The sequence below is a fragment of the Dichomitus squalens genome (assembly GCF_000275845.1).
Source record: "Dichomitus squalens LYAD-421 SS1 unplaced genomic scaffold DICSQscaffold_65, whole genome shotgun sequence".
Lineage (NCBI taxonomy): Eukaryota > Fungi > Basidiomycota > Agaricomycetes > Polyporales > Polyporaceae > Dichomitus > Dichomitus squalens.
In genome coordinates, this window is record NW_006766947.1 from 162,496 (window position 1) to 182,891 (window position 20,396).

General features: G+C 55.5%; 8 protein-coding genes across 8 annotated transcripts; 3 read left to right on the forward strand and 5 right to left on the reverse strand.

Moving 5' to 3' along the window:
• Positions 1 to 1,175: 1,175 nt before the first annotated feature.
• On the reverse strand, positions 1,176 to 2,951 carry DICSQDRAFT_41089 (uncharacterized protein; the record flags this gene model as incomplete). The annotated part of the gene is made up of 4 exons (XM_007370333.1): positions 1,176 to 1,320; positions 1,665 to 1,792; positions 2,583 to 2,722; positions 2,807 to 2,951. Coding segments are annotated over 4 exons (558 nt in total), but the record flags the coding sequence as incomplete, so codon positions are not given.
• A 589-nt stretch (positions 2,952 to 3,540) lies between these two features.
• On the reverse strand, positions 3,541 to 4,041 carry DICSQDRAFT_140841 (uncharacterized protein). Its single transcript, XM_007370334.1, has one exon. It carries the CDS (start codon positions 3,947 to 3,949, stop codon positions 3,770 to 3,772), a length of 180 nt encoding a protein of 59 aa, XP_007370396.1. The 5' UTR covers positions 3,950 to 4,041; the 3' UTR covers positions 3,541 to 3,769.
• A 95-nt stretch (positions 4,042 to 4,136) lies between these two features.
• DICSQDRAFT_129838 (uncharacterized protein) lies at positions 4,137 to 4,763 on the reverse strand (the record flags this gene model as incomplete). Its single annotated transcript, XM_007370335.1, has 2 exons — positions 4,137 to 4,600; positions 4,694 to 4,763. The coding sequence occupies 2 exons, from the start codon at positions 4,761 to 4,763 to the stop codon at positions 4,137 to 4,139; spliced, it is 534 nt and encodes a 177-aa protein (XP_007370397.1).
• A 115-nt stretch (positions 4,764 to 4,878) lies between these two features.
• Positions 4,879 to 5,422, forward strand: DICSQDRAFT_140842 (uncharacterized protein). Its single transcript, XM_007370336.1, has one exon. It carries the CDS (start codon positions 5,216 to 5,218, stop codon positions 5,387 to 5,389), a length of 174 nt encoding a protein of 57 aa, XP_007370398.1. The 5' UTR covers positions 4,879 to 5,215; the 3' UTR covers positions 5,390 to 5,422.
• Positions 5,423 to 5,982: 560 nt separating this feature from the next.
• On the forward strand, positions 5,983 to 10,253 carry DICSQDRAFT_183548 (gamma DNA-directed DNA polymerase; the record flags this gene model as incomplete). Its single annotated transcript, XM_007370337.1, has 3 exons — positions 5,983 to 6,163; positions 6,283 to 7,700; positions 7,750 to 10,253. 3 exons carry the CDS (start codon positions 5,983 to 5,985, stop codon positions 10,162 to 10,164), a joined length of 4,014 nt encoding a protein of 1,337 aa, XP_007370399.1. The 3' UTR covers positions 10,165 to 10,253.
• A 2,884-nt stretch (positions 10,254 to 13,137) lies between these two features.
• DICSQDRAFT_183549 (uncharacterized protein) lies at positions 13,138 to 14,717 on the reverse strand (the record flags this gene model as incomplete). Its single annotated transcript, XM_007370338.1, has 2 exons — positions 13,138 to 13,464; positions 13,529 to 14,717. The coding sequence occupies one exon, from the start codon at positions 14,715 to 14,717 to the stop codon at positions 13,530 to 13,532; it is 1,188 nt and encodes a 395-aa protein (XP_007370400.1). The 3' UTR covers positions 13,138 to 13,464; position 13,529.
• Positions 14,718 to 15,662: 945 nt separating this feature from the next.
• On the forward strand, positions 15,663 to 16,493 carry DICSQDRAFT_140843 (uncharacterized protein). Its single transcript, XM_007370339.1, has 4 exons — positions 15,663 to 15,925; positions 15,980 to 15,994; positions 16,050 to 16,187; positions 16,239 to 16,493. The coding sequence occupies exons 1-3, from the start codon at positions 15,811 to 15,813 to the stop codon at positions 16,127 to 16,129; spliced, it is 210 nt and encodes a 69-aa protein (XP_007370401.1). The 5' UTR covers positions 15,663 to 15,810; the 3' UTR covers positions 16,130 to 16,187; positions 16,239 to 16,493.
• A 907-nt stretch (positions 16,494 to 17,400) lies between these two features.
• Positions 17,401 to 20,152, reverse strand: DICSQDRAFT_140844 (uncharacterized protein). Its single transcript, XM_007370340.1, has 2 exons — positions 17,832 to 20,152; positions 17,401 to 17,767 (listed from the first exon to the last, which is right to left on the reverse strand). Exon 1 carries the CDS (start codon positions 18,907 to 18,909, stop codon positions 17,833 to 17,835), a length of 1,077 nt encoding a protein of 358 aa, XP_007370402.1. The 5' UTR covers positions 18,910 to 20,152; the 3' UTR covers positions 17,401 to 17,767; position 17,832.
• Positions 20,153 to 20,396: the final 244 nt, after the last annotated feature.

A 20,396-nucleotide genomic window follows, 5' to 3' on the forward strand; every position in this document is an offset into this window, starting at 1 on the left:
CTGCCGTCGCGCTATCAGCGGCTGCTGCAAGCCATCGGCGCGGCTGCCAACTTCACTCCTTTGCCCACCTCCTTCGCCTTGCGATCCCACAGACATGCACGCACGTGCGGGCGCGGAGGAGGCAGATGATATATGGGACTTTTGCGATTCTTTTGGGTTTCTGATATGAATGTATTCTTGTGCACGATTGCGAGGCTGCTATCCCGCACTGATGCCGCTGGTTTGATACCGGCTCTGCATTTTCCTCTCCGTCTGCTCTCGGTCTCGCTGTCGTCTTATCGCTCTGTTTCATACTCCCCGCTCAAATCCCACTTCCCTCGTCGTTGCATCTATTCTTACGACTTGCATTTTGTGATGATTGCTACGACTCGATGATCATTATGACGCATCTGTACATTATAGCACGCATCCCATTGACCTCACGACGTGGACGTTGTAACATACACCGTGGCATTGATTTGCTCAGTATTACGCCGCCCGCATTCGACTGGTAGTAACCTTACGACTTTGTTATCGCGAATATGCATCATGATTTACCCCGCACAACACATACCCCACAAGGCCTGCACCAAGTCGGCAACTAGTTGATAAGGGCCGAAGTAGACATGTAAGTGGGTTTGGGGCTTCGCGGGGTCCGATCGAGCGGGTGTAAGTATGTAGCGGTGTCCCATTGGCCAGCACAACGGCCGCACCCGGGGCTGGTGCTGACACACCGGGGGTGTTGATCCACGTTGTCGCGTATGATACAATTCGAGGGTGCCAACGACAATACACTCGCCCAGACCGACCTCATACCGAGCTGCCAAATGCCCTGCGTTAGACCAGGGACCATCTACGCACGACGTCGCATGTCGTAATAACAGAAAACAAGGACAAGCGCAGGCATTTCTGATCCTGCGTTCATGACGCAATATCGTTCACGAGACTGGTCGAGGAGTTCGCGACCATCCCGTGGAATCCAGAAGATCCGGCCAACGAGTACCACACCAATGATCATTCGCCATCCGTGCCCGGACATAACCGCCCTACCCCCGACCTGGCTAATTCGTAACCACGATACCTACGCGAGCGGGCCCGGAGGGGGACGTGGGTCTAGCCCCTCTCCAATGCGTGGGCTTACATGGGGCGGCATTAGCGTCCAGCGCTATCGCCCGCCCTAGCCGAGTCCTTCACTCGCAGCTGACACCAAGATCGGGGAAGCTGTATGTTCCAGGGATTGCTGTCGGACAGCCCGCCGTGTCTTGCCTCGAGTTGCAGTTCTCCTGGTCGTTCTCTGAGCTGCAGCACCGGAGACAGAAGCGATTTGCTGCGGGCTCGACACTGTATGACGTAGCGTCGTTGAAGGAGGATGTCACCAGCGGCAAACCGTTGAAAATGTCAGTTTCCACGCGGATGAGATACGTCGTAAAGGCGTGGGGGATCCCAGGATGTCATCGACGATGGTTAGAGAAGGCATTCGAGCCGGATCGACCGAAATTGGGAGAGCACGTGTGGGGCAACATTAATGATCGCATACGGGAAAGAAGCCGCATAGACGAGAGCGTCGAGAGGTGTGGAGACCGATTACGGAATATGTTTTGCGGGCGAAGGCAGGGTATGTCGCGCAAAAATTGAGGAGGATGCAGAGTGAGTCCGGACCTTGGAAGTATGGAATGTGGACGTACATCTCGATGAAGCTCGCGCCGTACCCGCCGAAAGTGCATTTCGCACCATTTGGAAAGCGGACATCGAACTGTCCCCCTGAATCGGAGTCGTCGAGATGTGATTTGCTGACGTCCAAACATCCCGTTATCTGTAACGCATCACAGAGTAAGCATGCAACAGAAGTGCATCTCAAAGGCGTTGATGACAAGGACTGCGGCAAGCAGTGCCTACCTCTCAAATACGAGTAGTATCAGATCGGGGAGTCGCTCAATAGCGCTTAGAGTGTCTAGGCTTCAAGGGACAGCTGGGAACTACTCGCTGCTCCAATACCCCAATTCTGATGCGTGCGGCAGGGGTGTCATGTAGATCCAGGAGGCGAAGCGTTCTCAAGGATCCGCGCTCATCACGATCCTTGCGGCCTTAGCCCCAAGGGCTGAGACACCTTGCGATCCGAACACATAACACCGTAGCGACCGCTCAGAGGTGTCTTCTAACGAAGATGTGCAGTTGACCCACGCGCACATGAAATGCAATGTACCGAATTGGGTTGATTTGCCTACCGCAGACGGCTGTCCCAAGGCGGTGTACTTCCTTCCAAGAAGCCCGGATACTACCCGTACCCTAGGTACAGACAGACCCGCTACGCCGCCTGCTTCATCTACCTTGAACAGTGCGATACGTAATAGGACACAAAAATACATCCGAGACTTGTGTCCGTTTCAAGCACGCTCAGGTATGGCCGACAGAATGTAGCTCTCCGCATACAAGCGCAAAGCTCTCTTCACGTTAACCGTGACTGGTGCAAGCCGACACCAAACAGCGCGGGTGATGACATGCTCTCGCAAAGAGAGTTTCTCACCGCCATGTTCACAAAACAGTCGCGCATTTGACGCCAATGGCTGTGTGGAAGACTCGAATAGTGCGAACAAATGACTGACCTGAATCCACTTCGAGTCTCCCGACCTTTCGACATGCGCCGCACTGATGAAGCCATCTGACATGCGTCTTTGGCAGGTCGCATCCCCGCTAGCCGGGGTGCAAAATGCGACACCGTCGCTCTCGGCATCCGATATGAGCTCTGCATACAAGAAAGCGCGTTGCAGACATGCCCATGCGTGAATGCTTAGTGATAGGAGCTAGATGCGTGCATCATTCGACTCACCGCCATCCCGGCCAGGCAGAAGCAACGCGAAGTCATTTTCATCCGTGATATGCACAGTAGTGTCGTCGGTAGAGGGGCCAGTAGGTGCAGGTGTGGGGGCGGTATCGAGGTCGTCCCGCCGGACCGGAGACGGGGAACGTTTCTTCACCGGGGCGCCAAGTCTGTTCTTCCCGATCGATTTCGTAGCCATAGTCGTGTCCCGATTGCCGACCTTCTTAAGGCTCCCAGCACTCATCGCGTTAGTCAGAGAGCCAACTTGCGCTTTCGAGAGATCCAGACCGCCGAGAGACTTGGAGTGTGCCGTCAGTTGCGGATCGAGTTTACCAAAGGCGTCAGATGCCAGGAGCAGGAAGAGAGCAGCCACGGTAGCCTTGCTGAGGACCGTCATTTTCGTGAAATAGATGTATGCAAGCAAGCTTGATGTGAGTTAGCAGTGTGAGTGGGGGTAGTCTTGAAAGTGGGTGTCCATGTTGGACGCGTCGGCTGGTTATAACGACGGGGGGGTGACGAGGTGAAGAAGGATTTGTATTCTCTTTCCGTCACGATGTGCTCCCCCGGCAGTGCATTCGGAAGCGAGGAATGTTAGAAACAGTGAGAAGGCTACGTTGAGTCTGATCAGCGGTAGAGGAGCTGGATGGATATACGTAGAAGATCAAGCGCGCTTCCGCTTATACAATCACCGTTCCGACGCCCAATCGGGGAAAATTGGCTAGGCGTTTAGAGATGAGGATGGGGTTATATTGCCGTAGAAATCCGACTAGACAATGACGACGGAGGCTAAGAGACCAAGGGAGGACATTGGAGAGCAGCGGTTAGCAGGGAGAGAGGAGGGACAGCGGGAGGGGGAACAGCTGAGTGGAGAGGTGCGATCGTGTTGTGAGTGTGGGGACATAGACGGTCGGATAGCGAGTACAACATTTGAGTGCCGAGCGGAGAGGATAAGTTATACTACTGTAACTACTACTACCAAGACTGCAGAGCCAGTAATTCTAAAGATAATGTTACAGTCCGTTGTCTGACAAGTTCATATTCGTGTCCAGTTTCGTGCGTGCGCATCACCGCGCCCGGCGCGGGAGAGACAGAGAGCAGGTGCAAGTAACTTGTAAGTTTCCCTGTCGCCAGGACAGGCAGAGTTTTGTCCATAGAGCCAAGGACTGAGACAAGCGTCTGGAAAAGCTGGAGTCTCGATCATATTACCTGAACGTTCGTCGGATGCCCCGAAGCGAGCACATCGAGGGAGCTTGTGATTTGTTATGAAAGCCTGGTGATATGGGCCTGCGCGGGAGCGGTTTGTGTATAGTCTTGACGGCTCAACGTGCATATGCACAGCTCACACACGAGCACGCAGATGGCAGTCGACGATGGCGACGTCATGCTGCACCGTTCTCAGTGTGAAGCCACCAAAGAAGGGTCTCGCATCAAGGAGTCTTGCACGTTCGGTGCCCCTCACCGGCGTGCTGGGGTGGACAAAGCCCATCGAAACCGCGACAGCTACCTCTTGCGGTGTTGCTTCGGACATCCTCAGAGCCCTCGCTAGGCCGTAGGCGACATCTTGCACCGTCGGAACCATGCCCCGCTCGTTCGTAATGTCGACGCAGAGGGGTCCGATGCTAACACGGAGGATCCGCACGGGATGATTCACTGCTTGCGTCCCCAGCTGTTCAGAGCCGAAGAACATCCCCTGCCGCAGGTCGAACGCCATCAGGTGCGAGCTGCGCGCGTCCAGGGCGTGATGAAAGTCGAGCCCACGACCAGAGGGCTTTTCGGGGCTTTCTGGCGGGGTCATCAGACCATCTGCGGAGAAGAGATACCAAGCTCAGTACAGCCATCCCAAACTCCGAATTCGTCGCACAATAAAGAAATGCACGAGAGTCACGCCGTACGTACATGCAACCGTGTGTCCTCCGGCCTGGTACGGCATCGCGTACGGAGCGTAGGCTCCGGGGAACGGCGTCATTGGGCTGGCCGGAGCGTGCGGGGACGGAGGTAGGCCGCGGGTTCCCATACGGGGTGCACGAGTCGGCGTCGACAGGGGCTGCGAAGCATCCGCCCGTGGGCTGTAACTTGAGGTAGGCGTGTTCAGATACATTCCCACAATTATCGAGTCACACAGAAGTGAATTAGGCTAGGTAGGAAGGACGCAAGACTGGATTGAGGCGGAGGGGGACACGGAGGGCGTCGGTCTGAGGCGGGGAGGGCGGGCGGCGGTCGGGTTGGGGGATCCATGTCGGTCGGCATGCGTGACTTTAAATGACTCGCGGCCGTGTTTGTACACCTCGTTTGCGCCCCGACGCGTTCGCGCTCTTCCCGCCCCGTCGGGCGTCGGGAGTCGAGTCATATCAGCGGAACCGTGATGGAGAAGCCCAAATGAGGTCATGAGGCGCCGGCGCCAATCCTCTGTTAGCCAAAATGGGAAAGTGCGCGAACACCGACTTTCAAGACCTGCCTATCTGGGACAGATGGCGCCGTACCGAACATGCCCGTTATGGCATTTCCCCGCCCTTCGCCCTGTCCTCGTGTGCATCTCCGCTCGAACGTGGGGAAATGGATTGTACTAGCGTTACGACTAGACCGCCACCTTGACGTCGGCATACCCGGAATGGCAGCGGCGGGCTGCGGGGTCCCGCCGATGATCAATGGCTGGGCTCCGAATCCCCCCATGGTCGCCCACACAGCGCGCCGGCAGACGTCGGCGCGTTTTCGGACGACCCTTCTAGACTGCCCAAAGACGTGACGGCCCCCGGCAGCATCGTTTGGTCGCAGCTCGTACAAGGGACGTAGCTTGTCCGCTAGTTCTTGCTATATTGTGAACCCAGTTGGTAATCACTGTATGGAAACCAAAGACCGGTTTAAGGGGCGTGGAGAGTGTCCCTAGCGCAAGGTCAGTCTTGTCTTTCTGGATGCAGATGCAGGACCATGGTTGGGTTTGAATGAGAGGAGGGGGGTGGCGGTTATGCTAGCAAGTAATACCCGCCAGCGCTGTACTACTACTAGCGAACGCTCATTCGCAAGTCTGAAGCGCCCATCTGCAGTCAGCCCAGGTTTGCTCGCTGTCTCCTTCGGAGTCTTTCCCCCTTCCCTCTTTTCGTCAGAGTGCCGCGCGCACATGAAGTCGTAGGAAGTACTTCAATTACCATCTGCTGTTCAGTGCCGAAACGGATGCTCGCCCGACACAGATGTGGCGAAAACTCCAGTCATCATCATCGACACCTGTCTCTCGATCAATTCATGTTTCCGCCCCTCTCGCTGTGCTTCAGCGCAAGCCTCTCCAGGCGAAGCCTCCAGCACGGAAAAGTCCTCAAAAACGCTCAGAGGAACTACGGGATGATGAGCTACGGCAAGGACTCGCCGAGCAAGGTATGTGACCTCCCCCTTCGTTTAGACTTGCGTCCCCCCTGTCTGTACCTCCCGCTATTATGCGCGGAGCACAGTCAAACAATTTCCGTTCGATATACTCAATCTATTCACCACGTCAGGTCCCAAGCGGAACGAAGTCGGCGTCCAGCTGCTCTCGCGCCAGCTCCACCGCCAAGTCTTCCGCAACGTCTCCTTCCCCCCACCCCCCGCGTCCTACGTCCGCATCGCGCAGGAACACCTCAAAATGCACGGCCTCGACCCCGCGCAAGGCTCCGTCCTCCCCAACGTCGGGTTCACCCTTCCCCCGCTCCAAGGCCGGACCCTCGACGAGCACTTCTACCGCATCGGCACCTCCGCCGCGCAGCCCTGGCTCACCCTCGTGCAGGACCTCGCCGCCGCGCGGATCCCCCCCAAGCCGGACCACTGGCACATCCAGTCGGGGTGGACGCGCTACACGTTCCTCCCTGACGGGTCGAGCTACTGCGAGCACGTCGAGTACCCGCAGTTCGACGGCAAGCCGGAGGAGATGCTCGTGTTCGACATCGAGACCATGCCCCGTTATCATGACTATGCCGTCATGGCGTGCGCGGCGACGCCGAACGCGTGGTACGCGTGGATATCCCCCTGGCTGCTGGGCGAGTCCGAGGACCCGCAGCACCTCATCCCCATGGGGGACCCGAGCGTCCCCCGAGTCGTCGCTGGACACAACGTCTCGTTCGACCGCAAGCGCGTCCTGGAGGAGTACAACATCCAGCCGACGCAGACGCGCTTTTTGGACACGATGTCGCTGCACGTCGCGGTGAAGGGCATCTCGTCGCACCAGCGGCCGGCGTGGCAGAAGTACCGAAAGTCGAAGGCGCGGGAAGAGGAGCAGACGCGGGAGGCGTACGAGGCGTTCGAGTTCATGCTGGCGAAGGGAGAGGCGGAGATTGAGCGCGAGACAGACCCAGACCGCAAGGCGCACCTGCAGAACCTCTACAATGAGATGGAGGAGAGTCTTCCTATGCTACGTGGTGCCGTCGAGACGGGTGAGATCGAGCAATCAGAGGACGTCTCCGAGCGCTGGGAGGACAAGACATCACTCAGCTCGCTCGCCGACGTCGCAAAGCTTCACTGCGGCATCGAAGTGGACAAGGGGGCTCGGGATGATTTCCTATCCGAGACTCGCGAGGCCATTCTTGAAGACATCCACACGTATCTGGACTACAACGCGACCGACGTGGAGGTAACGCATGCCGTGTTCGCTAAGACCCTAACAGCGTTCCTCGCCGCGTGTCCCAGCCCAGTCTCCTTCGCTGGCATCCTCACTATGGGCTCTAGTCTGCTCACGGTCAACGAGGAGTGGGAGGCCTACCTCGCCAACGCGGAGCGTGCCTACAAAGAGTTGGAGGACAGGATCAAGAAGCGTCTGATCGAACTGGCGCAGCAGGCAAAAACCATGATGGAGAACGGGAAGTGGAAAGAAGACGTCTGGCTGGCACAGTTAGATTGGTCTCCAAAGGTCGCCGGGAAATCGCGAGGCGTCGGCACCTCCGAGGTTCGTTTTTAAGGGGGCATCTTACATGTATCCACTGACGCGTCAATAGGTTTCACCCACCGAACCCGCTGCAGGACCACCCCAACCGCCGCCAGAGCCAATCGCTGTTGACGCTGACGCTCCTTCCTGGTACCGAGATTTTACAGTCGATCCTTTCGACACCACGGTCGTCAGGCGAATATTGCCCCTTCTTCTGCGACTCTCATACGACGGCTACCCTCTACAGTGGTCGTCGAAGGATGGGTGGCATTACCTGATGGGTGGAGAGGTGATCAGATTGTCGGCGGGTAGTGGCAAGGTCGTCTCTATCCTCGGTCCGTCTCATGGGCTTCCTGCTTTGGCCGCGGGAAAGCTTCAGTCTATCGACAGGGAGCTGGCGAAGAATATCTGCAAGGGTTGGAGGACCGACGACGTCAAGGATGGGCTCCTTCGTCTAGCGAAGGCGGCCTTGCAAACTTGCCCGGCTCGTGTAGAGACGGATCCTTGGCTACAGCAGCTCGATTGGTCGATACCGGATTCTCCAAAGAGGCCCAAGCGTAAACCTACCTCACTCAAGCCAACCCCTGTGTACTGGCCGAGGTGGTACTGGGAGCTCGCGAAACCGAAGAAGGATTGCCCCCCTGGGACGCTGGATCTGACCGTCCGCAACCGTTACGCTCCCCTTCTACTTCGACTCTCCTGGCAAGGGTGGCCGTTGTTCTACTCTCGAGGGCACGGTTGGACATTCCGCGTGCCCATAAAGGAGCCATTCGAGACCCGCGCCAGTCCACTTGCCTTCGACGATAACGTCGACCCCCAACTGCACAACCTGACAGCCCACTTCAACTTCTACAAGCTGCCGCACAAGGACGGAGAGGATGCGAACGTCGGCAGTCCGCTCGGAAAGACGTTCATGAAGTACGCGCAAGACGGGACGCTCGCGAGTCCGTTCGAAGAAGCCAAGGACGCGCTCGACATGAATGCGCAGTGCAGCTACTGGATCTCCTCGCGCGACCGCGTCACGAAGCAGATGGTCGTCTGGCAGGCCGACAATCTCGACATTGGTGTACCACGTCCCGTGGAGCCCGAGAGGAAGTGGGGCATCATCCTCCCCCAGGTCATCACCATGGGCACGGTCACGCGCCGTGCGATCGAGAAAACGTGGCTCACCGCAAGCAACGCGAAGCAGAACCGCATTGGGTCCGAGCTCAAGGCGATGGTTCGCGCGCCTCCTGGATACGCGATCGTCGGGGCCGACGTCGATTCGGAGGAGCTTTGGATTTCGAGCGTCATGGGCGACGCACAGTTCGGCTTGCACGGCGCGACCGCGCTCGGATGGATGACGCTTGAGGGCACCAAGGCCGCTGGCACTGACCTGCACTCGAAGACCGCAAGCATCCTTGGGATCTCCCGCGATCAAGCGAAGGTTTTCAACTACTCCCGTATCTACGGCGCGGGTATGCGACACGCAGTACTGCTTCTTCTGCAAGGGAACGCGGGCATGCTCCCTGAGAAGGCTGAGGAGCTTGCGAGAAACCTCTACGCCTCAACGAAGGGACAGAAGTCATATGGGACTCGCTACTTCGACCGCAAGTTCTGGTACGGCGGGACGGAGAGTTTCGTCTTCAACAAGCTCGAAGAGATTGCGCTTTCGGATCGTCCGCGGACTCCCGCCCTCGGTTGCGGGATCACGCACGCGCTCTCAAAGAGCCTGCTCCCCGACGAGTTCGGCTCTGACTTCATGACGTCCCGAATCAATTGGGTGGTGCAGTCCTCAGGCGTTGACTACCTTCACCTCCTCATCGTTTCCATGGAGCATCTCATCGCGAAGTACAACATCCAGGCCCGCTATCTCATCTCCGTTCACGACGAACTGCGCTATCTCGTCAAGGAGGAGGATCGTTACCGCGCCGCCCTCGCTCTTCAGGTTGCGAACCTTTGGACACGCAGTCTCTTCGCGTTCAAACTTGGGCTGGACGACCTTCCTCAGGGCGTCGCTTTCTTCTCCGCAGTCGACATCGACCACGTCCTCCGTAAGGAAGTCGACATGCCTTGTGTCACCCCATCACAGCCCAATCCGATTCCTCCAGGAGAGAGCGTGGATATCCTGAAGACGCTGGAGAAGACGAGAGGAGGCTCACTTTGGCAGGGCGGAGAGCCTATGGTGCACAACGACGGGCTGGACTGCGAGAGCAGTCTTTTTGGCTACTCTTCTCCTGACTGTCTGGCTCATCGGGCTAACAGTGCGTCATGGTTGCGGGCGCAGTCGACTTCTAACTTCGACGAAGTGAAAAGTCTTGCTGAGAGCTTCAAGCGCAATGGCCCTTCGACGACTGCGCCGAAGTCGAAGGCAAGGTCGACGCGCCGGAGTGACATTCAGCGACTAAAGAAGGCTCGCAGCTTAGGAGATGGTAGCCAGTACGACTGGGGTGCTATTGCTGAGGAGATGCTTCAGGCGATACGATCTGATCGTCAACCCATGTAATTTATGCTAGTATACAGTATGCACAGCTGAGATAGAAGAGTTGGATATAATTGGAACGTATCATGTACTGTACTGTACTCGTAATAGTCTTTGTCGATTCTAATCTTCACGATGCCGAGAGCATCACGCTTGAAACGCAGTTGTTCACTGAACAAAGCCGGGGCTTTGTTCAGTCGGGGACCTGTTAACCCTTTTGCTGCTCGAACGTCGCTCACAGTGTAGCGTAGCAATACCAATTGGATGTCTGTTCAATGCTCTCTACGGAGGACGGACTAGGAGATCGCAGGAGAACCAGTGTGATACGAGACAATTACATGGTGACAACCGAACGCTACCTTAAGTCGGGTCTAGTGGTTCTCCTTTACCATACTCTGCAGGGCTGAAGGTATGACGTCCAGACAGAGACATGAATCATGTGCACGAGACATAGGGCGTCCAGCTTGTAAAAGGACTTGCTTCACGGCAGCACCGGTCAATCGGACCCATCTAGGGAGATTATATTGCTGGGCCTCGAGGCGATGCCCTCAATTCAACAAATGGTAGGAGAGACAAGAGCATAGCCATGCCACTGGAGCGGCAACGAGGCCCGCAGCAACAATACGCACGGGCCAGCCCACGCAGCGCTCCATAGAAGCCCTGAGCCTTACCATCAATCCTACTTCAGTGCAGCCGATCAAGCAAGATGAGTCAGTGCTTCCTTGGGTTGCGTATAAAAGGGCCTCGCCCGCGCATCCACACCCAAGCAGTTACCGCGACCCAAACGACGGCCTTCACGGCGCTCCTGCGACCACGCGCACGGCAATATCTTGGAGGTGAGTGGCGTGACGACTGCTCTCGAACTCTTCCTCTAGTAGGATCGTCTGCTGCCTTCGCCGTTTCCTAGGAGTAAACCTTGCAGCGATGCTCAATGGCCATCATGGTCGTAACGATAGCCTATGCTCAAATCCCTAGGTTGGTCGTCAAGCCTTCCTGTGCAGCTGAGGCGGTTGTCGTATGGAAGACGCATCCCTATGTCCAACAGACAAGGGTACTCTCAGAGAGCGCAGCTGGGCACGGGTATAGGTACAGCGCTCGACGAGTCAGCACGCGGGGCGGCTGCTAGATGAGTATGTTGCAGTTGTGGGTGAGCGGTTTGAAATGTGCAATCACGCACATGTCAACAATTGCTCTCTGACCGGATCCCAACTCAGGAAACCACCTGACAGCCAGGTGAGTCCGAGCATGCTCGGGAAGGATCGTTAGGTTAACACCTCCCTCACGCGCTGCAGTGATGAGCTTCGGCTGGAATTGCGATGATCAAGTGAAACGTGCCGTGTTTACAGTGATGCCTGTGGTCGATCGCCATGCTGGCGGAAAGCTCTGCGCCGGAGGGAGGACGTCTCCAAATGATCTGCTTCCAATACCTCCACTGTCACGATCTGCCATACACTGTTCATAGACCGAGGTAAGCAGGCTTTGCTGGTGTGTCCAATATGTTCTCTCCGCTACAATTTCGGCGCATTGTCCTAACATTTCGGGACGGGAGGCAGAAGCCGAGATGCATCGGCTACCTCTTGGTGAGGGCGTTACATAGACCTGAATGGTACGTGGACGTGAGCTGCAATTAGTTGCGCATTTTGTGCAGTGAGCTCAGCACATACGCATTTGATGAAACAGTGCTGTGGATGATACACTGCAAGGCCGAACGTTTGAAGTTGAGATCCGTCAAAAGTGCTCTGATAGTGGGAGACGTATCCGGGAGGACTTCAGTCACAAAAGCTGCGTTCGTTCGTGCTTCGACCTCATCGGGTCGATGTTAGTTTTTGTCAGCGTTGATTCAGCCACACCAGGTACGCAAGCGCTGGTCCAAAAGTGCTGACATAAGCCCTTCCGGTTGATCGGCATAAGTACCGGAAATGGTCCCGGTCAGAGCCTTCACTGCGGCCGCCCGCAGTGGTCGTCGTATCATCAATTCATGGTGAGACTGAGATGATACTCCTGGGTGAGTAGGGTAGCTTCCTAGTTGGAAAGGCCCCAAGAACGGCTTGTTCACACAGTGGAGTCAGATGTCAAGTCTCTGTATAATCATGACACCGCCCAAGACACAAACCACCGCCCATGTGGTTTACCGCTTTTCTGGAATCACACGTTCGCAGGCTCACAAGTGTATAGCATCAGTGCGTGCGTCTAAGGTCCGCAGCAGCGCATGGGCATTGACGTTTTTTTTGACCTTCCGACGGAAGTGCTACTGGGCCGGACATGATAGTTCCTTCCGGCTCGGGAAGAGAATGACTTGTGATGGTTCCCTACTTGGTACTGCGGACGCCGCACGACTTGATAAATCGAAGCTGTTGTTGGGCGAACACACTGGCGATCCGTGTCTTCGTTCCTCTGATTTACTTAGCCCTTTGCATCGACCGATGCGCGCACAACACAATCTGATCGGGAGCGCAGAGCCTGAAAGTAGACGGGGCTGCTCCTTCTTCCACTGCTGTCGGCTAGCTGCACAACATGACTTCTTACTAACATAGTAAGGGCAGTCACGGTCGGGAGCATGATCCTACCTCTTCAGTAAGTACGCAGTAAGAATATGCGTCGTTGGGTGATCACTCGACTGCATATAAGTGCCCGTTACTCACAACTGACAGCCGGAGATTTGGGACTACAAGCAACAATCCGGAAACAATGCGTTAGTATCCTGCACGATAGACGTGAAGAGGGAGCAGGGCTGCCGTACGTTCCCACCGATATCTTTTGTTGCGCGGATGGGTTGGAAAACAACTAGTAAATTTTGGATAATCATGACAGCGTAAAATTCTCAAGCATCAATTGCTGCGCCGATTCTCTAAATGACAGTCGCCATGACCAAGGCACCCGCTCGATCCCGAGAGGCAACGTTTCCAACCTTATCACTGAAAATATGCAGATGTGTCCATCCTAACTTGTTCTGGTTGCCTACGGCGACCTGATTGACGATGAGCGTGGAGATGCGTGGTTCTTAAGGAGGGTAGGTTACGGTTACATGCATCGAGATACAGGGTGTTTCAGGCAATGGCGCGCCTGGGTCTGTGTACCGTATGCAAAGCGTCCAATACTACAGTGCAACAATGGCAGATTACCGGAGAATAGTGGTACAAGTAAGACTGATGGGAGTATACGTCGGGAGTGGGATATTATGGACACAAGAAAACTAGAAACACAAGTCCGTCGCACACAGCGATGAGTCTTGGCTTATACGTCAGTCCACAGAACAGGGACTGCATGCTGACCCATTTATATTACAGTAAGCAAAGAACGTGAACAGAATGACTGTGCAGCGGCCTGAAAGAGACATACAGGGCGTTAGCACGTAGCGAAGGACTAGATCGACGACAAAGGCACTCACATTAGGCCGAGGAAGAGGAGCCTATGACGACAAGGAATGCGCCTGGCTTGTCGGCATCCTCCAGTCTCAAGAAGTTCGACTTTTCCTCAGCGAAGAGGTCGACATATCTGAAGACATTCAAATGAGAATCCTCTGCTCCCAAATAACGGTACGACCGTTCCGCATCAGCCAATTCGAGGCGCGAGCGGTTAACGTGGAAGTTATGGACGTCGAGCTTGTCCCATACATGAGCGTCGATCGTAGACAGGACGTCCCCGATTGTTACGGGACGCCCGCGTCTGCGTTCGGGCACTTGGATCCTCCACTGCTTGCCATCAGCCTCGAAGATGAGCTCACAGCTCGTCCGTCGTGAGAGGAATGCGGGCTCGTCGAACCATGGACGAACGTCAAGGGATTGTAGTCTGTCGCCTCGAAGATCCCAGCGGAGCGTGGGCTTCTGAAGGTGGGGAGAGATATCCGAGTTCGACCCCGGATTCCCATCCGGCTCTGGCGACGGAGTTCCCCACGACGACGAAGACCGAGCATGCGGAGAGTCCGGCGGGGAGTTGTGAGGGGAGCGCGAGAGAGGAGTCTCGGAGGGGGTCGATGGGAGCGACCGATTCTGCAACAACGGTGCCGGACACGACAGCGGCGTATTGGTGGGTGTTGGCGTTGGATCCAGGTAACCACGCCCCGCGAGGCTGCGGTATCCCTCGTCGACAAAGCGGCTAGCTGCGCTAGGCACATGCCGATCAGCGCTTCCCGTGTTGTACTGGCTGGCGTGGTTTGCGGAGTGTGCAAGCCGAGCAGATGCTCCAGCGCCAGGGGGTGCGCGCGGGATCTCCTCAGTGTGCCGTTGAACTGCGCCGGGGTGAGATATGCGTGAGAACGCAGGAAAGGATTGAGCGTGGGGCGATTGTTCGGCGGGAGCGTACTGAGGACTTGAAACTACGGATAGCGGCTCGTCCCGAGGCGAGAGGAAGTAGACTGTATCATTGCCGAAGGTGACACTAGGACGTCTTGGCCGCCTGTCTCTGTGTGCAGCCATAACTGTATAGAACGTAAGAAAGTGATTGTCGTAAAGGTCGTAATGGAAAGGAGGCTTGGAGGTGACGCAAAGGTGGTGGTGGTATATGAGGAAAGAGAAGACGATGCGGCACTTCACTGCGCCTTTGTAACATTCGTTTGGCGCCGTCAACACATCATCCATGGCGGATCGTAACTTTGAACTCACAGATAATGTATAATAATTCGTGACTCGACCCTGAGGCACTACATATAACATACCCAGCGCCCTAGGATAGATCCTAGGACCGCAAGAATGCTCCGCAATGCGAGTCCAAAAAGCCATCCCGAAATGGCAACTTACTCGCTCCTTCGCTGGGGTCGCCCTCTATGGGATCCCGAGAGGCTCCGGCGCTAACAGGCACCGCCGAAAGCATGTGCACCTATTGTGGATATGATAGATCTCGGTCAGCACTCGAAGGATTCAATGAGCTGATTATTGTATATTCACTAGCATAAGATGTGGCGACAAAATGGTCGGCGACAGCAGGCCAGAGCGCCGATACATGCGGCATGGCCGCTGAGCAAACTGCGGCGGAGGTAAACAGGGCAACACCGACGTGGTTGGCCATACGCTTGTGCATCGACAGACATGATGCAGAGTGACGGACGAACTTCGATTCCCATGCACCTACATGGCTAGACCGTGACAGCGCCGTACAATACCAGTGCCTTGCGAGGCAATGCTACAGCCATGCGGAGAGAACGGTCTGTTAGAGCTCTGCCTCTTCCAGGGACATGGGGTGGTTGGGTGCTGCACGGCCTCCGTGCAGACCATGACCACGCTAGTGCAGGAGGGGCGCTTAGGTTTGGCAAGGAGCAGAGCCACCATAGTACAGGGATTATAATTCCCATTGCGGACAATAGATTCCTTTCGCAGGCGATCCGAAACCGGTGGGGTCCAATTTGTCAGCGCTCCCAGTACAGATCTAGCTGAGATGGGTCCCTCGCACATCGCCTCCACTGCCAATTTTCATCGTGCAATAGCGCGCTTGACAAGGTATCCGCCGCACCACCAATTCAGAGATTGGGCAGATCCAATCCGGTTGCGAAAGGACTGTAATCGGATACGTCTTGCCGTCCCTCGGACAACCTCGCGCCATGCCAAGTGTTCACACGACTTCTAGACTAAAATTTCGAAAACACATTATATGACTTACCTCCCGAGGCCCGTCAGACATCATGGATATACGGCGTTTCACGAAGACGACAGTGACTGAGACGAGCAAGCTCCGTGAATGAGCGAGCTACTGGGTGTCCGCACTTCTCCCTTGGGTCTTGGCACGTCGAGCGTTGAAGTGTTAGGGGTCCTTCCGTATGAAGACATCATGGGGAGTGACGGGAAGGCCACACCTGTGCTACTTCAGTCAGTTTGTCTTCGGAGAGCGACAGCACCCTCGCACGCACCGAGTGCAATACTACCTTGATGGAAGTCGGGTTCAGGAGGGATGGTGCAGAGGGAATTGGTCGGACTCACATCTTGGCGCGAGTGAACATATCAAGACAGTCCTGATAGGACTCACTAATCAAAAGCGGCGACAGAGGGTCGAAGGTTAAGGATGCACACGGCGGGAAAGGTTTTGGTCAATATATATGCCAGGGCTCCGTCAGAGAACTGAAAATTCGATGAGGTGTGGTCACCAAGTGAAGCTACTATGGCACTCACGGCCTTGTAAATGAATGCATGGAGGCCAGGGCCGCCAACAGATCGTCCAAACCGGGCTCGAATGTTGATCTTCAAGTCGCCGCAAGACTCAGTGGGCTTCCATATCCGTCGTGGGCAGTAAGTGCGACGACAGTGCTGCCATCTTTGTCCCTCTCATCGCTTCCGTTGTTTGGGCGCAAAGGACCCTAGTAGGCACTTGAACGTCTCGCATTGAAATCATACGGCCGTTGGCTGAATAAGCGAGAAACATCTCTCGAAGGGGGGTCGTGTTTCGTAGAAGCGGACCGTAGTGAGTGGTCAGATGTGAGAGAAGATGCTGGCTTTGTGGTCGAGAATCCGATAATTGGGGGGAGGGGGGTTAGCTCGGGCTGCTGCACAGTGGTGGCGAAGGTCAAGAGAATTGCATGGCGCGCGCTTATTCGAAGAGGTCTAAACGCCGGGAGCACTAGCAACTCCTCCACTGCAATCAATGCGTGTATCGTCTCAGTATTTTTCTTCCTTCTGTGATAATCTTCGAAGTGGATTAAAGAGTAGAGGGCGAGAATCAAGCGCTTCTAGGTAGCGGTACGTATCTCTGCCATGTTCAAGGCCACTGTACTGTCAGTGTATCGTAATACGATCAGCCCTTGCACGCGAAACGCACGAGGCGCATACTGGAGCCGGAATGATTCGCGGAGTCGTAAATCAGCTTATAAGAATTCATGTGGGTCCTGGTTCATGGTTTGCGGTTATACATATGTCAGGGTCCATCCGAAGTCATATGGGGGGGAGGGTTATCCTCGAGTCATCATGTCCGCCACAGGCAACTTAAAGCCATGCCATGTTCAAAAGTGTGTGATGACGATTCTCAAGGCGTTCTGCGTAGGCCTATATTCGGCGAAGTAGCCTCCGCGGAAAGTGGTACCAAATCGGCCCAGGTCAGAGTCATGCATTCCGGACGGTGCCTAGCCGCATCCCTTGGCGTCCCCAATATGTAGGATCATCTGAAGGGCTGAACAGTTGTAAATGACCGGAGTCATCGCCAGATTCAATGCGTTGTTGCCTCGCACAGATTCACGAATAATCCGGGCGGTCGATTTCCGAATAATGAGATTCGAAGCGCTGTCTCCTGGCGTTGAGGAAATCGGTGGTCGATCGACATTCTGACGGCTCTCAGCGGCATGAGGGTCAGTGTGGACACGCCATGATATGTTGTGAGGTGCGGGAGGGAAGCTGCCTACGTCGGAATACAGGGAGTGTCTGATAACTATCGGTATGGACGTAGTAAGGCGTATACTATACAAAGCATAGACTACCACGCCGAACCGTCAAAGATAGGAGACATCATAATGGGAAGAAGGAATCCTGCATCATGATCGTGATGGCAAGAAGGACAGGGGGAGTATACAGCGATGATTATGATACATGGAGTGCAATGATCGGCTATGACTTGTGTAGCATATTACAGATCAAGATACTCATCAAAGCGCTGTGCACCGCAGGATATGGCACAAAAATCAGAGACGTAACCACACAGACTACGCAGTAGGCTGGAAAGTGACACGAAGGGCGTGAGTATTTGTTGAGCGCTATGACAAAGTCCAAGGAACGTACCTCAAGGAGAAGGAGTAGAGCCTATGACGACAATGAATGCCCCTGGCCTCTTCTCGACGTCCTCCTTCAGTCCCAAGAAGTCTGATCCATCTTCGGGGAAGAAGTCAACGCTTCTGAAGGTGTTCGTCTCGCGATCCTGATCCCCGAGATGACGATAAGACCGCTCCAATTTAGCGTCGTCGAACCGCGGGTGGCCTTTGTAGAAATCGTGGGCTTCGAGCTCCTCCCAGAGCTCCGTGTCGATCGCGCAGAGAACGTCCCAGACAGTCAAGGCGCGCCCGCGTCTGCTCTCAGGCACTTGGATGCTCCAGCGCTCGCTGTCGGCCTTGAAACTCAGCTCGCAGCTAGTTCGCCCTGAACGGAAAGCGGGCTCGCTGAACCACGGAGGATTGTCGAGAGACTTCAGCCTGTCGCCCCGAACATCCCACTTCAGTGCAAATTTCTGAAGGTGCGGGGATACATCCGAGTCCCTGCCCGCCCGCGCATCCGGTTCCGGGGAGGGAGTCCCCCACGACGACGACGACTGAGGGCGCGGAGAATCCTGCAGAGTGCGCGGAGGAGAGCTTTGCGGGGAACGCGAGAGTGGTGTCTCGGAGGGTGTCGACGGGAGGGACAGGTTTGCCAAGAGGGGCGCCGGGCAAGAGATAGGAGTGTGTGTGGTCGGGGGCGGGCAACCATGACCCACGTCGCTGCGGTCTCCCATGCCAACGAAGCCGCCCACTGTACCGGGGCCTGCAGCATACTGGTTGACACTGTAGGCACCATATTGTTCGGCGTGTCCCGAGGGGTAGTGACTGATGTAGTTCGCGGGGTACGCAGGCTGAGCATACTGCGCAGGGGAAGCCACTGGAAATGAATGCTGCTGTAGGCCGTACCATTGCTGAGCACCCAAACCGGTTGTAGACATGGCTCTGATGGCATGGAGTTGTGTATCAGGGTAATGAACGGTCGGCTGCAACGGTGTCGCCGGAACAGACAGTGACCCATTCGGGGGTGAGAGGAGATGGATCGTATCACTGCCACTGAAGGTGACCTTGTGACTGGGCCGGGTTGGCAGTCTGCCTGCATGCGTGGCCATAGTGCAATTGGAGGAAAAGCAAAGATCGTCGTAATGGTCGTAGCAGAGAAATTGGATTAAATGGTATGGAGAAGTTATCGCAATATTATGTGGGAGGGGAAGAGATGCGGCGCATCCGCTGCGCTTTTGTACGACCTGTTTGGCGCCGTCAGTACGCTTCAATGGATGGTAAACGCGAAGTCACAAACAATTCAGAATACTTTTATTACCGACCCTGAGCACCACATATGACATGCGCAGCCCCCTCTTCCTAAGACCGCCAGCAAGCTCCGCGCTGGGAGTCTCACGAGACGTCCTAAGAAGGCAACTTACTGCCTCGCCCGCTTGGGATCTCACCCAATGGGATCCCAAGTTTTGGGTAGTCGGAGTTGTAGCCAGCCCATATCAGGCACCGCTGTCAGCACATGTATAGATCATGGTCCCACTTGGCTACCGGTCAGCGCGAACATTTCTCGCCGAGCATTATGGGGCGAATGGACGCAGCAGGAAAGAAGGCGGCGACAACCAGGGTGAGCGCCAATAGATGCGGCACATTGGCTGAGTGAAGGGGATGCGGTGATGCGTGGGGCTAACACTGTGGTGACAGGAAGATCGTGAGGGTCGGGCGGGTGGAACCGGCTGATACGATCGAACAAACCCTTCTCCTACACGCCTACATGGCTAGACTATGACAGAGCCGCAGGAAAGTCGAGTGGCCTACGAGGCACTGACATGGCTATGTGATCAGTAGATGCGGCTAGGAATACGCCTTAGCCAAGGACATGGTGTGGTTGGGTGGTGCACGGCCTTTCGAAGAAGCTAAGTGCAGGAGCGGGAATAACGGCACCGGCCTGTGGCAGGACGGGCGCGTCCGCCCCAGAGAGAAGCGAAGCCTGTCCAGTAAACAGGGCTCACATTTCCATTCACGGCTCATTGTGTCCAATCCCAGGTGGCTCGCTCTGGAAACAAGCTATGCCAAATGCCCCAAAATTCGACTTGCATGGTCTATATCGAGAGAGCGCAACGGATGACTCACCGCCTAGAGCCCGAGGGATGTGAGTAATCCAGAGAAAGAAAGTCACACCCAAAATAGTGTCATATTCATGGCATGTAGAGATGTCGACATTCCCTTATCGGAGGAAGGCAGCCGCCTGGGACAGCGGCAGAACCGCGTACGGTTTGTGCAAGAGCATACCGACGCTCATGTGCATACCAACTGTCTGGACTCAGAAGAGGGTGATAAACTCGGGGCTGTGAAGACAAGGATTAGATCCGACTAGAGTCGAAGCAAGATCTTCAGTCAGTAAGGAAAGACTATATTGCAGCAACGAACTGTACCTAGAGTCGAAGCAAGACTACAAAGGTCAAGTAAGTAACTACAAGTTAGAGATGGATGTAACGAAGTACTCACTCTTCAGTCAGTAAGGAAAGACTGAAGAGGGAGGACGCAATCTGAAGTCCTTATATACTACAGAGAAGTGTCCATGACTAATCGAAGAGTGGTTAGT

Coding starts and splice junctions, on each gene's coding strand:
- DICSQDRAFT_140844 (XM_007370340.1), bottom strand. CDS start 18,909: ATGGCCACGCATGCAGGCAGACTGCCAACCCGGCCCAGTCACAAGGTC.
- DICSQDRAFT_140842 (XM_007370336.1), top strand. CDS start 5,216: ATGGGAAAGTGCGCGAACACCGACTTTCAAGACCTGCCTATCTGGGAC.
- DICSQDRAFT_140843 (XM_007370339.1), top strand. CDS start 15,811: ATGAGCGAGCTACTGGGTGTCCGCACTTCTCCCTTGGGTCTTGGCACG.
- DICSQDRAFT_140841 (XM_007370334.1), bottom strand. CDS start 3,949: ATGGACAAAACTCTGCCTGTCCTGGCGACAGGGAAACTTACAAGTTAC.